We start from the raw sequence: 14,987 nt of genomic DNA, 5'->3' as shown, positions 1-14,987 counted from the left end.
TATTACGTGTCCCGCCCCCGGCCATCCCCCCCCTCCCGGGCCAGCCCCTCCGAGCTGCCGGCGGGCACTGTGGATCCCGCCGCCCCGCCCCCGGCCGCTTCCCTCCTGGCCGGCGGGCCGCGCACTCTCCTGTCTCACTCGAGGCAAGAGCAGAGTGGGAAGCGCTGGTGTGTCCTCCCCCACTAAATACAAGTGCGCAAACCTGTTTGTGTGGGGTGGGCGGGGGCCGGACCGACACAGGGACAGGGAGAAGAAACGTGACCGAGGCTCCTGGCCCTACTGTGTGTGGGGGGAGCTTGGGGGAGGCCACCACTCGCCTGCATACCCCAGATAAAGCAGCGCCACCCCCTCCTAATCGTCCAGAGTGGTCCCGGACGAACAGAGGTCAGTGGAAAGGTGCTGCCGCTGTCCCTCTGTTCTGCACAGGCATGGGTGTGTGCACCCTAGGACAACCCCCTCCCCCAAACCAAGAGGCCGGTCACCCATCTCCACCCCACCTTGGCCACAGCCTAGCCCTCCCTGGTCAGAGTGGCTGTTTTTGCTATGTGGGCTCTCCTTTCTCCCTCTTCTGTTTGCCAAAGTCTCCAATAAACCAAAGTCCACATCCGGTTTACCACCCACCCTGCTCCCCTTGGCCACAATTGCTTCACCCAGACCAGATGGGTAGAGGGAGAGGCTTCAGAGTAGTTCAAGACTTTCATGGGAGAGATGGTGAGGGAAGGAGGAGCCATTAAGTGACTCCAATTCAGAGAGAAAGTACTCTGTTCTCAGGCTGTGTGCCATCAGCACTCCTCCACACAGCCCACCCAGCAGATGTAAAACCAAACTCATTGGAGCCTGCCCGCGCCCTGGAGGAACTTTTCCCTTACAAAGGCCACAGGCCTTCTCTCCAGACTCGTTGGCTGGGATTCACTCAGGTAGTAACACTTCACAGACCTCCCCAACCCCATTCCAATAGTAATTTAAGAGGCAGGCAGTGGGAGTTGAGATTTTAATATCATAAATCAGTGTCGGGCCCGCCTCTCACTGCCAGGCCCATTCTCGGGCCTCCTATCTTCATATTGCCTGGAAGGCTGCCTGCAGCCAGGGCTTGCCCGCATCCCCTAGGAAGGATCCAGCACCAGCCTGAAAGGAGAGGCAACAGCAGCTAACGGGGTAAGGGGAGAAGACAGAAGTTTGTGCAGGCCTATGTGGATATGTACTTACGTGTGTGAACACATGTAAAGAGTTGGGTTTACAGACCCTGGCACAGGGACAGTCTAGGATGGGAGAGGAGGTAGGGCAAGAAGTATATTTTTTCTCCCTGGTGCCTCAGCCTTACCCTACCCTGGGAAGAGACATATGGGGTAAGTGAGAAACCCATCCCTGGGTCCCAGCCTTCAGGACTGGAGCCCATTTGAATCTGATGGAGTCACAGATCCAGTCTGTGGGGACACTGGGTCTGTCTCCTTTTGAAAAGCCCTGGAAAAGTGGGAGGTAAGAAGTAAAGGGAAACAGGTCTCTGCTAGAAGAACTTGACGCCACGGCCATCGCTGATGGTGATGATCTCAGCCTTGTGCTCCTGCTGTAGGGCCTGTAGGGCCCGCAGTAGGGTTGCCTCATCCAGCCCATGAAACTCTGGACAAAGAGAGATAAGCAGTCAGGGACACTCAGCTCGTTAAGGCCTTATGAGGAGAGCAGTCCAGCTGAAAGATGAGACCTCCCAGAGCCAGGGTATTCATGTGCCATGTATACTGCTGCAGCCACCACCCACACTTCTTGGCACTCCTTAGAAGTAAGGGGTGGAAGAAAGCCTGAATCAGCATGCAATGAGTTCATGCTTATCTCCCCCTGCCTGATTATCCTGTCAGACTCAACCCTCACTGCACTACTCCCTTCCCCCTTTAGTGTCTGATACACAAGAGTAACATCATCTGCTTTCAGGCCACAAAGAAGGGGCCCTGACAATCAAGCCTGGGGAGGTTAGGGCCCTTGTCACTGGACACTGACCTTAGCTGCACATCTGTACAAATCAGGGCTGTCCTAACACAAAGAAGTACAGACTGTACTCCTGGCCAAGAGACTGGAAAGTCCAGCACTGATATCTGCCCTTTCCTAGTTAAAAGGGACAGAGCTGAGAGCTGATGGCCAGCTGAGTATGAGGAGATATGGCAAGATACTGCAAGGGGATGTGAGAAGCAGCAGGCAAGCCCTAACAGGCTTGCTCACTTCACCCCGAGGGGGCCCAGCTCAAGCCAAGCTTACTTTCTGAGGAAGCTTCCAGCTTTGCCCAGCCTGAGTGGTGGGCTGGGCAAGGCTGCAGAGCTGAAGTCATGGGGTGATGGTGGGAGTAGCAAGCAGAGGCCTGCAGGGCAGGGGGGTAACAGCCAAGAGCTGTAAACTCTGCTGGGCCAAGTCCTGGCAGAAAGGGGAGGCACCCCGTATTACCCCAGCTAAGATGGAACTTTTGGTGATCCTGGGGATCATGATTTGGAGTCAAAGAAAAGAACCGAGAAAGTGTTTACACTATGTAAAAACTAAACAGTATACAAATCCTTGCATGACCAGAAACCAAAGTATTTAAATGCACTGGGAGTGGGGATGGGGGTGTTGGCTCAGTCCATTCAGCTGACGTCCACAAATCTTGAGCCCTCTCTAAGAATAAAGGGTGAAAGAGAGCCTGAGTCAGCAAGGAATGAGATTTCATCCTTAATCCCTGGCCCTGGCTCTTCACTTGGCATCTACAGCAGTAATTCTTAACTTTTCATGGGTAACAGACACCCTTGAAAATCCTGTAATATGAACTTTATCCCTACAAAAATGCACATACACCCACACAAACAAAATTTGGGTTTTTTACATGTAAATTCAGGTGGTTTATGGAATCCTTGGACATGGGTTAAGGACTTTTTTATTATGTAGTAGAGGGTATTCCTTATCTGAAATGCTTGGGACTAGAAGTGTTTCGAATTTCAGATTTTTTCAGATTTTTTAATATTTGCATTATACGATATGTTCCAGTTGAGCATCCTAAACTGAAAATCCAAAATCTGAAATGCTCCATGAGCATTTCCTTCAAGCATCATATCAGTGCTCAAAAAGTTTCAGATTTTGTACCATGAAATCTTTACATGGATAAAAAAAAAAAGAAAAAAAAGTTTTGGATTTTGGAGCATTTCTTATTCTGAAGCATTTCAGATTTCATATTTTCAGATGAGGAATACACACCCTATATATGGAATTCAGAAGTAGAGAAATGGGAAGTCTGAATATCAGTTAAAACAGGATTGGAGAGAGGAGGATTCAGATGACAAAACTGGGGGAGAAGGGAAAGCCATTACCCTCATCCTCTGTGTCTTCCCCATTGGTTAGTTCATACAGGGTGAACACGGAGTTGTTCTGTCCACTCCTGGAAACCTGTGGACACAGAAAATGAGGACTGAATAAAGACCAAGAATTCCCTGGGAAGGGCCGGCCCGTGGCTCACTTGGGAGAGTGTAGTGCTGATAACACCAAGGCCACGGGTTCAGATCCCTATATAGGGATGGCGGGTTAGCTCACTTGGGAGAGCGTGGTGCTGACAACACCAAGTCAGGGGTTAAGATCCCCTTACCGGTCATCTTTAAAAAAAAAAAAAAAAAAGAATTTCCTGGGAAAAAGTAAACTCATCAGATCTACTTCTCTGATCCAGGAAAGGTACCTATTCCCAAACCAGGCCTCAATATCACTTCTGCAGAGCGGCCTAAAAACCGTAAACCCTACAGGCACTATATTTGTATATGTACACACACATCTGGAACCACTAAACCACACACCTTCACGTTTCTGAGGAGTGACCTCTCCTTCTGGTTGTTTTCCTGTTCAGGAATGGGTGGTGTATGTTTGTTATATTTAGGTTGTTGATGCTTCTTCTCCTCCTCTCTCCCTTGGGAATATTTGGGGCTAGTGGTGGATAGGAATCTAGGGGGAAGAGTATTCTGTCCCCAGACCCACACTGGTTCAGAATGTCTCATTCACATTGTGGACAGCCCCATAAGGGTGCAGTGGGGGAGGGGCTCCAGGGTTTTTTTTTCTTCTTCCTTTCCTTTCCCTATTTATCTCCTGTGGCCAGAGGCTCCAGCCAACAATATCACTCATGGTTCCCAGTACTGCATTCTCCAAACATGGCCTCACATAGCCTCTGGCCTCCTACTGGCAAAGAAAGGGAGGTTCTGTGCAACCAAAGAAATTGAGTCACTGAAAGAGGTTTTGCCTAGAAGGCCTACACTTCCTTTCTGCCTCCTCCCCATTTTGCTCAGCCTGGATCTGGGAACACTAGGTATCTGCTGTGCACAGATATACTTCTCCTTTGCCATGGGTCATTGCTGAGTACTTGGCAGCAGGACTGTCTCACCCACTGATAGATGAGTTTCCCCCATTCTTCTGGCCTCCGCCACATGATCAGGAAGCTAGACTTGTTCTTATCCAACCACTCGAGGTTGCCTGTAAAACAGATACTTATGAAAGCATCATAGGGCCGGCCCGTGGCTCACTTGAGAGAGTGTGGTGCTGATAACACCAAGGCCACGGGTTCAGATCCCTATATAGGGATGGCTAGTCAGCTCACTTGGGAGAGCGTGGTGCTGACATCACCAAGTCAAGGGTTAAGATCCCTTCCCTGTCATCTTTAAAAAAAAAAAAAAAAAAAAAAAAAAAAAAGGAAAGCATCAAGCTCTAAAAAGGGACAAACAGGCAAACATCAAGGTGGGACAGAGTGAAAGTGACTCAGCTTTCAGAAAGATTCAATATTTATTCTACTATTACTATCCACAAGATACCCATTCTCCTTCTTCCACCCCTCTTCAGGTTTAGGGCACAGAGAGATTTCAATTTTGTATACAAATGGGGGAAAGGACCTGGGAATTGGGCCATCTACTGTATAGAACACTCTGGGCTTCAAGCCAGGAGAGAGAAAAAAATTATTAAAGGAAAAAGACTTGTCCTAAGCTGACCTCAGGAAAACCCAACTAGGAAGAAAAATAAGAAATCTGGGGAACTAGACCCACCTTTCTTCCTTAGTTCCTCTAACACAATCTGGATTGACTCCACAGGTAGCTTTCCTGGTTTAAGGTTAAGGGAATGGCATACACCTGAACAGGGTGGGATAAGAATTCTCCAAGCCAGTCCCATGTTGAGAACCACCTGCCCCTTTCCTCTCTCTTCCACACATATATGCGTGCAATTTCCTAGCAAGATATATAGGCATTTCCTGGATATTCGGGGGAGGAAGGAAAAGAGAAATTCTTCCAATTAAAAGAAAGAGCTTTAGAAAATGAAAGGTACTACCATTCTTCACCTTCTGTCATCTCATCTTCCTTCAGCATTTCTCCACATATATTTTAGGGATGAACCAGGAGCAAAAACAAATAACTCTTACTTACTGAGAGGAGGGGGACATGGAGAGCATTATCTAAGGTAGTACCGAGGTTTGCACCTCACACAGAAGGACAAGAGATTTAAACAGCCAAAAGGGCTCAGGTTAAAAAGCTTGGAACTAGGCTCCTAAGATCTGAATGACACCCGAGCACACATCACTGCCTAGGACAAAAAGTTCTGACACTGCACTTTGGGGGTAAAATGGATGTCAGCTATGCATACTCGCTACACCTCCAAGTCCAGTTAGGTGGGAACCCTGCTTACCGTGCGTAAAAGGGGTGCGGGTGGGGGATAGACGGAGTAAGGTCTAGGCATGTGGGAAAGTGTGGAAGTGCATGTGTGGGGGCTGTGGGAGAGCCTGAGGGAGGATACGCTGTAGCTTGACGTTGTTGAAGAGCGGGCTCTCCTGAGCTTCCATCACCGTCATGCTGCACTGTTTGTGCAGGCGGCAGAAGGACAGGACCAAAGAGCACCAAGCGGCCAGCTGCTTCTGCCGAGTATCCACATTCGGCTGTAACCTGCCGGGTGAAGGCAGTGAGGTGCAGAATTAGAGGGCGTGAGGAGGCAAGAAGCAGCACTTGCCCGGGCGCGCGTTTGGGGGAGAAAGTGAGGGGCCGAGGGTGTTAGCGGCCGGATCCTTTCTCCCCCTCCGCATGTGAAGCATCAGGGCTGAGCCCAGGGCCCGGGGGAGGGGTGGGAGAGGGCCAGAGGGGTTTCTCGGGGTCTGAGCCTCACGTAAAGAAGGGCGGGAAGCGATACTGCCACGGCCACTCGAAACTCATCGCCATCGTCGTAGCCCAGGAAACCCGGAACCTCCCGGCACAGGACTTCCGGTCTCCGCTTCGGCACATGGGGGCAGAGAGCACAGCAGAAAGGTTCCGGATGCCTCTCCGGAGAGAGGCGGCCCAATAGGAGGAGTCTTCGTCCTCAGCCAATCCCCTGCCATTATCTTAAAAAGCTTTACCTTTTAGAGCAGCAAGAGCCCTGGGAAGTCCTCTGGTTCAACCCCAAGAAGGCGAGTGACTTCCTCAGAGCGGCGCAGTTTGCAGAATTGCAGGTAGAACCCGGGTCTCCAGACCCCGGCCTACGCTTGTTTCCACTATACTAGCCTTCTGTTAATATTGACACGTATCAATTGCCGTTTAACTTAAACACCTCACAATTCCTCAGTCTCCTCAGTTCCTATGCCCTTTGACTCCACCATCCCTTAGTCTCCTGCGGCACCTGTGGGAGTACTCTTCGTAGCTGGTATCTCTAAAGACGGCTCTGCTTTCATGATTTGGAGCTGCCATCTTGGACCCCAGTCACACAGCCAACTATCTCTCAATCTCTCCCACCTCCTCACCTTTCTAGTCTCAAGTTCCAGGACCCCTTTTGGTCTTACCTGACTCCTTACCCAGCCTAGAATACTCAGTTCTGTCCCCTTGCCTTCCTACCTACTGGTCAGTTTCCAAACCAGGATTGTTGCTCCATGACCCTCCCCCCCCCCGCCCCATCCTCTTTTTTCCCCACTCCTGGGCTATGGAGTATTGTGGGAAAAATCACCAGAACGTGTTTTCTGAGCCCCAGATTCTCTAACCTCACTGCTGGGCTCTCAGGGCAGCCCAGTGACCCTTAGTGTCTTTTATTGACTCTCTCTCACCCTCAAGGTAACTATTCAAACATTTCCACGTTCATCAAGTCACTCCACTTGTCTCCATCTCTATGCTCTCTGCAGAATGCCTTTCCCTCATGTTTTATGAGATTGAGGCCATGGATGTGTATCCCTTAATCTTTCCCTCTCTGTCACCATACTCGATTCATCCCTCAAAAACTCCTTTCTACTTTTATTCCTTCTTCCTTTTAGAGCGAAAGGAAGAAGTATTTTTATTCTTTTACAGGGCCAGCCCTTTGGCATATCTCCTTTTACAACTTTCTTCAGGACTTGTCTATCATTTTTCTCTCTTCCTTTCCCCTGGCTCCTCTCCCCTAGGCTACAGACATGCTCAGGTTATCCCTATTTGAAAATATGTACAGCCCTTGACCCTGCCACCTCAATTTACTGTCTGGTCTCTAACGTTTCCCTTACCCAAGTTCATCCTGCATTGTGTACAGTTCCTGGTGCACAGAGTGACAAATACTTGTTGAGTGAATGAATGAATCATTCAACTGATAATGTCTTTTCAAATATCACCATTTCCTTTGCCTTTATAGCACTGCTTTATCCTTGTTTTGCTATTACCTGTCTGATTGTTCTGTTTCCTTTCTTTCCACTTATTTTTAAAATGTGAGTGTGTTCTAAGAACCTTCTTCTTTTTTTTTTTTTGTCCTTTTTTTGAGACCGGCTGCACCGCGCTCAGCCAGTGAGCGCTGTGAGGGCACCGGCCATCCCTATATAGGATCCGAACCCGCGGCGGGAGCGCTGCTGCGCTCCCAGCGCCGCACTCTCCCAAGTGAGCCACGGGCTCGGCCCAGAACCTTCTTTTCAATAAACCTTCTCTCTGAGAGCTCTCATCCCTCCTATGGCTTCATGTTGCATTTCTGTGCAGAAGACTGCCAAACCTATATTTCCAGATTCAACCTCTTTCCACCCCCACCACCCCGTTCCTAACTCTCTGTGGGACATAACAGCTTGTTCCATTGTTACCTCATGTTGTACATCCTTTTCTTTTCTTTTCTTTTTTTGGTGGCTCTGAACCCTTGACTTTTTGCTCTAACCAACTGAGCTAACTGGCCAGCCCTATACATCCTTTTCTTCAGGCCAGTTTCTCCTCCTTTTCTATTAAACGGCCCTTTTCTATTATTATTGCCATCATTGTCCTAGTAACTCAGGTCCAAAGTCTGAGTCATCCCTAACCTCTGTCCTTCACCTGCTCCACCCAATTCCTGCTGATTCCCTCCCGGTTTTTTTTGTTTGTTTGTTTTGTTTTGTTTTGTCTTAAAGATGACCATTAGGGGGATCTTAACCCTTGACTTGGTGTTGTCAGCACCACACTCTCCCAAGTGAGCTGACCAGCCATCCCTATATAGGGATCCGAACCCCTGGCCTTGGTGTTATCAGCACCACACTCTCCCAAGTGAGCCACGGGCCAGCCCCCCTCCCCTATTTTTAATCATATCCCCTGCTTTATAATTCTTTTCAGTTTCCCCACTCACTACTCCTTTGGTCCGTGTCCTCATTTTCTCAAGCCTAGATTAATTATTGCAATAATTCCCTAATGCACCTCCCTTTCTACTCTCTCCCCTAGGGAAATGTACTCCATCTAAGGCCTAGTAATGTACAAACTCTGCAGTCATCCTCCTGTGATTATGCCTGCTGTGATCTTCTCAGCCACATGTGATCCCTTGCTTTTCACTCAGGTAACATTTAGTTTGTATCCCTTGCATTACTCTCATCACACACTCCATTGTTTTTGTTTATTTATACACTTGTCAACTTCCCCACTAGATGAAAGCCATTGAGGGCTGAAACTAGACTCTATCTAACCTATCTTTCCAATACAATACACTACATACAGTGTCTTATGCCAGCAGGCCCCTAATGTAGATTAGTAAAATGCATGAAGGCAAACATATGGCAGAAAGGGGATAGATTGTATCCTTGGGGAAGACAGAAACATTCGTGGAAATAGAGCAAAGATTTATCTCAGGTGAAAACTCCAAATATCCTTAAGGGAACAGGTGTGTCTCTAGAGAGACAGATGTGTCCTGAAAGGAGAAGTATGTTTCAGAGAATGAATAGGCACAGTCTAGGAAGCACACAGGCATATATGTATGGAATAGATAGGCATGTGCCAGGAAACAGATATGCATGTACTCAGGGAGGCAGATATTTCAACGAGGAAAGAAAATTCCCTAGAGAAGCTGAGGGTGCCACAACAAATAAACAGGTGTCTCCATGGAGAACAAAGTTGTTTTGCAGATGTTTTTGGTGACAGTAGGTGTGTCCCAGGAAGGGCTGGATGTAAGATTCCCTGGTGAGAACTGGGCCTTACTGTCCGGGGAACATATTGGGGTGTTCATATACAGAAATGGTAAGTTGCAGAAAGGGGCTAGGTATTTCCCTAGAAAGTGGGAAGGTGTCTTAAGAAAGTATCGGTATGTTTCAGGAAGCTTATAGATGTGTCCAGCTAAGAACTAGTTGTTGCTATGTAGATGACAGTTCTCTAACCCTAGGGTCCAGTGCTCCTCAGCCAGAAACTTTTTCCAGATTACATACATTTTCTAGTTGTTGGCTTTAGTGGACACCAGGGGGCAGTGTGTGGTCAGGCAGTAGGCCACACCCCATCCAGGACAATGTAGGATAAGGGCCAGGGACCGGGAGGGGGAGTCGTGAACCTAGTAGTGGAAGCCCCCACTTTCTTGATCTCAGTCCTGAGGTCCTTAGGGATAGATTCCTGTTGTTCAGGTCAGTATTCCTCTTCCCTGGGGGTAAACTAAGACACGAAGAAGGGGAAAAGTCAGGACTCCAGATAGCTTCTCTTCCTTCTTGCAGGAGTCACAGCAGATTCTTCTCTTGCCTCTTCCTCCACATCCCCCCAAACACAGGCCCCCAGCTGCTGTCCAGACAGGAAGGGAGTCTCTTCCTGCTTATTTCCTGGAGCTGGGTTTGGATAACAGCAGGAAAGTCCCCACCCTGAGAGGAAGGAGTAGTATGGCCTTCAAAGGGGTGTTGGGGGAGGGCGATGGGACAGCAAGCTTAGGTGAAGTGAACAGAACAGTGGGCCATCCAGATTCTTCCAGTTCTGCTGCCCAGAGCTGAGGGCCTGTGGGAGTGGCAGACACAGGACCCACTGGAATGGGGGAGGGGCACATTGTTAAAAAAAAACCCTTTTATTTGTAAGATTACAGCACTTGTGCTATGACCCCACCCAGCTTCCATTTCCTCCAATCCAAGGATCTGTGGTGGGGGTGGGAGTGTGAAAAGGGGGTAGGGAGGGGAGGAGAGAGACCTGGGGGGAGGGGGTGGGAAGAGGAGTAAAATGGCCCCTTGCCACCCTAGGCTTGGGCATCGTTGTCTTTACTCCTCCATACCACGAGAGTGACGAGGAAGGGGATGAGGCAGATGGGGGCTATGATCATGGCCAGGAGCACATCCTCTGGGGGATCGGAGAAGGTGGGCTGCACCAGGGAGCAGTTGGCAAAGTGGATCTGATGAGTCTTAAAGATGATCCTCTCTGCCCAGGTATTGGGGAAGCCCAGGTCAAAATGTTCCGCACTGTGCTCCAAGCAATGTTGCAGGTCGCTATAAGGCCTGGGGGCAGTAGAGGACTTGAGTGAGGGAGGAGCTGGGCTCAGGGAGAGGAGTGTCCAACACTCACTCAAGGTCCACCTGCAGGGAGCAAACCCAGCCTCTGACCTGAGCCACCCTCCAGCACTGCCCCTACCTGCTAATCATGGTCCAGTCGCACCAATCCTTTTCCATAGAGTCCATATGAAACTTATAAGAGTCCCAGCAGTGTTGGACAATTGTCGTATAGTTCTCCTCCGCAGTCTTCCCTGTGGGTACAGTTGTTGCACCGTGACCATCCCTGCCCCTCCCTCCAAACCCTCTGGCCCAGGTACCTCCAAGGTGGCACCCCTGTCCCTGTCTTCAAACATGGGACCCCCTCAGAAAGTTTCCAGAGCAAGACACTCCTGGCTGAGGAGAGAGTCCTGGCTCAGGAATCTTATAATGACTTGCATGTCCACAGCACTTCCCATCCCAGCCTGACAAGAACTTCCACACACACCTTTCCTGGGGGCTTCTCACCCATCTGTGAGGAGGGCCAGCTCAGAGCTGGGCAGAGGCTTAGTAGGATGAGAGGGAGAAAGATCACAAGGAACCCCAAGAGAAAACAGAGGGGAGTTGAGTAGGGCATCCGTTGGAGTCGGTCCTTCCTTGTGGGAAAGGAACCCTCCTCCCCACTGACTTGGCTCTCATCCGCGCTCTAAGCCGCCCTCCTACAGCCCAGGGCACTCACCTTCTAACTCCAAGCTGCTTGGGGTGGAAAGAGGCTGAGCCAGGGATTCCTGGGGCTTCAGGACAGCTGTGGGAAGAAGTAGGAGAGGAGGGTGGGGTGGTGGGGATCTGGGCCGTGGAGTCTGAGGGGGGGTGGGGGGCTTAGAAATCAGGGCCACGTCAGAAGAGAAAAAGGAGTAATCCATCCCCGCGCGGGATGCCTCAGTGCTGGGAAGGGAGGGCTGGTACCAAATCCTTTTCACTCATATCCAGGCCCAAAGTCCCTTTCCTCCTCGCCACCTCGAGATCTCCCAAGACGTCTCCGCGGGGCCCCCACCAGCACCCCATCTTTCAAGTGAAAGCAGCTCGGGCTATGCCCGCTCCGATGTGGGGTCAGGGACTGTCCGAAGGACGGCGCTGCTCGGTACTCCCATCCGCACCCGCACGCCGGGGCCCGTTCCGGCCTTGGCCGTGCAGCCCCTGTTCCCTCCCGCCTTTCCTCCTCGCCACCTCGAGATCTCCCAAGACGTCTCCGCGGGGCCCCCACCAGCACCCCATCTTTCAAGTGAAAGCAGCTCGGGCTATGCCCGCTCCGATGTGGGGTCAGGGACTGTCCGAAGGACGGCGCTGCTCGGTACTCCCATCCGCACCCGCACGCCGGGGCCCGTTCCGGCCTTGGCCGTGCAGCCCCTGTTCCCGCCCGGGCCTCCCGCACCTCCCGCCCGGGCCCCGGGGCGCGGCGCTCACCGCCCAGCAGGAGGAGGAGGCGGAGCGCTGCCGGCCGCCCGGCACAGGCACAGGTCGTTCGGAGCCGCAGGCAGCCGGCGGCGCGCTCCGCCCGGAGCGAGGCCATCACGCGGCGAGGAGGCGACCAAGGGAGAAGGGCGGCGGCGCTGAGCCGGGCCCGGGCGGGGGCGCCTATATCCCCCGCCCGAGCCGCAGGAAGCCGCGCCGCTTCCTCGGAGGGGCTGGGACGGCTGCGGCCACGTGGGGGGCGGTCTGGAGAGGGAGTTGCTGCCGCACCCCCGCCTGGAGCCCGCCGCTCCCTCCGCCTCCCCGGCGCTGGCCCACCTTCTCTCCAGCTCACCCTGCGGGGTTGGACAGCTCCCCTCGGAACCCCAGGACCGAGGATCCATTTCCTTGGCTCGGCCGCGTGGCGCCCACGACTCTCCGGAGTCTCCCAGCATCCGCTCCCCAGGTTCTAGTCGCCCCCTCTCTTTCGGGGCAGGAGTAGGGGGGCGAGCTGCTCTCCCGGACCTCGAGAAGAGGGAGGGGGCTGGGAGCTCAAAGGGCCTCTCAACACCGCAATATCTAAGGCGAGGGTTGGGGCTGTCCTGAGCCATGGGGGAAGGGGCGCCTGGAGCTGGGCTGGGCAGCTGAGAGTTCCTTTTCCTTAGGAACACCCACTGATGTCAGCTCGTCTGCCAAAACCGGGAAAGAGAAGAGGGAGCCGGCCCTCCAGAGTCCCGAGAAGGTCTGGGAGCAAATACCCTCCTTTCAGGACACCTCCTGGGGCCCAGACTCACAACCTGATGGGGGCGGGGGGCGGGGCAAAAGCAAGACTTCTACATTCCCAGGGGAGAGGTGGCCACAACTCTTCAGGACCAAAGTTGTAAGAAAGAAGGGAGGGATTTAGAACCTACATTGTGCGACTTTGTGTATGGGGTGGGTTTGTTATTATCACCATTTTATAGAGAAAGAGGCTTACGCTCAGGGGAAAGAGCCCAGGACTTGAGTTCAGAAGCTCTGGGTCCTAATTCTATCTTCCTACTTCCCAACCATATAGCCTTGAATGGCTTCATGGCTTCTCAAGTAAAATAGGGATATTCCCCTCCTCACTAAACCGTAGTGAGGATGGCAAATATGAAAGGGCGTTGCACTCACTTCAGCAGATGCTGATTTCCTTTCTTCCTTTCCTAAGTGACTTGCCTAAATGACACTGCTGGGAAACAGCAAAGCTGAGCTCGGGCCCCCACAAGTCCTGACTTCTGCCACACCACAGCTGTCTCTTTGTCCTGGGCCAGAACTTCATTAGCCTGAAGAAGCCAAGGAGACCAAAAGCTGGTTTGGCCATAATGTTCAACTCCCAGACATAGCTGTCAACACCAAACTTTCCTAAATTACTCCCAGACACTGATCCTTGAACTCAGCTGCTGCTGTTGTCCCAGTTTACTGATTCCTGCCACCATAAGTTATCTTTCATGATCTCTCAAAAATCTTCATCTCAGGATCTTAGGCTCTTGGATCATGGCCACAGATAACCTGTTGTCCCCCTCCAAGGCTAGGGTCAAGAGGCTGCTTTAGCAAGGCATCCAGTGGGAGAGGGGAGGTGGCCCACTTAACATGGATGCAAAGCTTTCCTGGTAAGGATCATTCCTGCAATGGTTCAGAAAAGAGCCAGGCAACCTTGAGCCACTTCAGGCTGGGAACCAAATCTATCCCTCCCCTCCTACCCAGGATTGCTCTTTTCTAGAAGGGAGTATGGTCAAGAGAGATTTGTGGGTGATAAGATGGGAGGAGGGAGCAAAGAAGGGCAGAAACCAAGACAAGCCATTTCCACTGAGCTAAGACCAGAAGCACATGAGCCCACTGTGGGTTAGGACTGGGGCTGGCTTCAAGATTAACGGTAACAAAAGAGAATGTTGGGTTTGAAACAGGGCAGTATAGTATAATGGATAAAAAACAAACAAACAAACAGTTGTTAGAATTCTGAAGGTAGGTTCTGCCTCTGCCTTGCTGTGTAACCTTGGGCAGGTCATTTCACATCTCTGGAACACAACATTTTCATACATAAAATAGCCTTAGAATCAAAAAAGAAAATACAGGGCCGGCCCGGTGGCGCACTGGATAAGTGCGCCGCTTGGGAAGCGTGGCGGTGCTCCCGCCCGAGGGTTCGGATCCCACATACAGACCGGTTCCCGCTCACTGGCTGAGCGAGGTGCGGGAGCAGCACCAAGGGTTGCAATTCTGTTGCCGGTCCCCGGTCCGGAACGGGGGCCACACTGAGGGTTGCGATCCGTTGCCGGACACGGAAAAAGAAAAAAGACAAAAAAAAAAAAAAAAGAAAATACAAATAACTTGATAGAAAGTGTTATTTTTAGCCTAGGGTTGGAGTTAAGTTTGCACCATGATGTATAGATCTCCAAAGGAGAACTTAGTATAGTCATACCTTGAACTTGGAGATCCAAACCTTCAAGTTGGTGAAGCTGGGAATTTTTTCTCCTCTTGATTTTCTTCTTCCCACTTTTTGATACCAGATGGATGTTTTCATTGACCCCTGAGGGCATCCTGATAACTGAAGGTCTGCTTTGGGGGTTCTTTGAGACTGAGCAGGGACTGGAGACCTCATCTTCCTTTTCCAAGTAGCCATAGGAGACAGTCCCATGGTTTGCAGCAATGGGACAGGGAAGGACTTCATTAGGGACAGAGGCTGGTTCCTTTATAGGAAGTCCCATTTTCAACCCCTTCAGGCCCTTACCTTCCCTCTGTAAGCTCACTTCTGCTTTTGCTATAAAAAATATACTTTATAATTGTAAGTAATACATGAGTGCATACTAGTTGCAAAATATTTAACACAGAAAATTTTATATCCCCAATCCTGTCTCACCTCCCCACCTTTTTTTTTTTTTTTTTTTGGCAGCTGGCTGGCATGGGGATCTGAACCCATGACCTT

At 51.0% G+C, this 14,987-nt stretch overlaps 2 protein-coding genes and 1 long non-coding RNA gene across 4 annotated transcripts in view; 1 reads left to right on the top strand and 2 right to left on the bottom strand.

Annotated features, from left to right (window-relative positions):
- Positions 1-977: 977 nt before the first annotated feature.
- VPS25 (vacuolar protein sorting 25 homolog (S. cerevisiae)) lies at positions 978-6,560 on the bottom strand. Of its 2 annotated transcripts, XM_008571892.1 has the most exons (7): positions 6,130-6,560; positions 5,767-5,912; positions 5,025-5,078; positions 4,373-4,461; positions 3,795-3,836; positions 3,321-3,396; positions 978-1,617 (listed from the first exon to the last, which is right to left on the bottom strand). In XM_008571892.1, the coding sequence occupies exons 1-7, from the start codon at positions 6,243-6,245 to the stop codon at positions 1,505-1,507; spliced, it is 636 nt and encodes a 211-aa protein (XP_008570114.1). In that variant the 5' UTR covers positions 6,246-6,560; the 3' UTR covers positions 978-1,504. The 2 variants fall into 2 exon arrangements, with proteins under 2 accessions (XP_008570114.1, XP_008570115.1); XM_008571893.1 differs by lacking the exon at positions 3,795-3,836 and having other exon boundaries at positions 6,130-6,557.
- A 3,014-nt stretch (positions 6,561-9,574) lies between these two features.
- RAMP2 (receptor (G protein-coupled) activity modifying protein 2) lies at positions 9,575-12,208 on the bottom strand. Its single transcript, XM_008571894.1, has 4 exons — positions 12,062-12,208; positions 11,337-11,402; positions 10,761-10,878; positions 9,575-10,627 (listed from the first exon to the last, which is right to left on the bottom strand). The coding sequence occupies exons 1-4, from the start codon at positions 12,165-12,167 to the stop codon at positions 10,372-10,374; spliced, it is 546 nt and encodes a 181-aa protein (XP_008570116.1). The 5' UTR covers positions 12,168-12,208; the 3' UTR covers positions 9,575-10,371.
- Positions 12,209-12,711: 503 nt separating this feature from the next.
- The window catches only part of LOC103589850, a 4,637-nt gene continuing 2,361 nt past the window's right edge, over positions 12,712-14,987 (top strand). The window contains exon 1 of the long non-coding RNA XR_550425.1: positions 12,712-12,788. This is a non-coding gene — a long non-coding RNA (uncharacterized LOC103589850). The remainder of the gene's footprint in view (positions 12,789-14,987) is intronic.

The sequence above is a fragment of the Galeopterus variegatus genome, unplaced genomic scaffold (assembly GCF_000696425.1).
Source record: "Galeopterus variegatus unplaced genomic scaffold, G_variegatus-3.0.2 Scaffold733, whole genome shotgun sequence".
Classification (NCBI taxonomy): Eukaryota; Metazoa; Chordata; class Mammalia; order Dermoptera; family Cynocephalidae; genus Galeopterus; species Galeopterus variegatus.
Note: the sequence above shows the minus strand (reverse complement) of the source record. Positions and strands in the feature narration are given on the sequence as shown.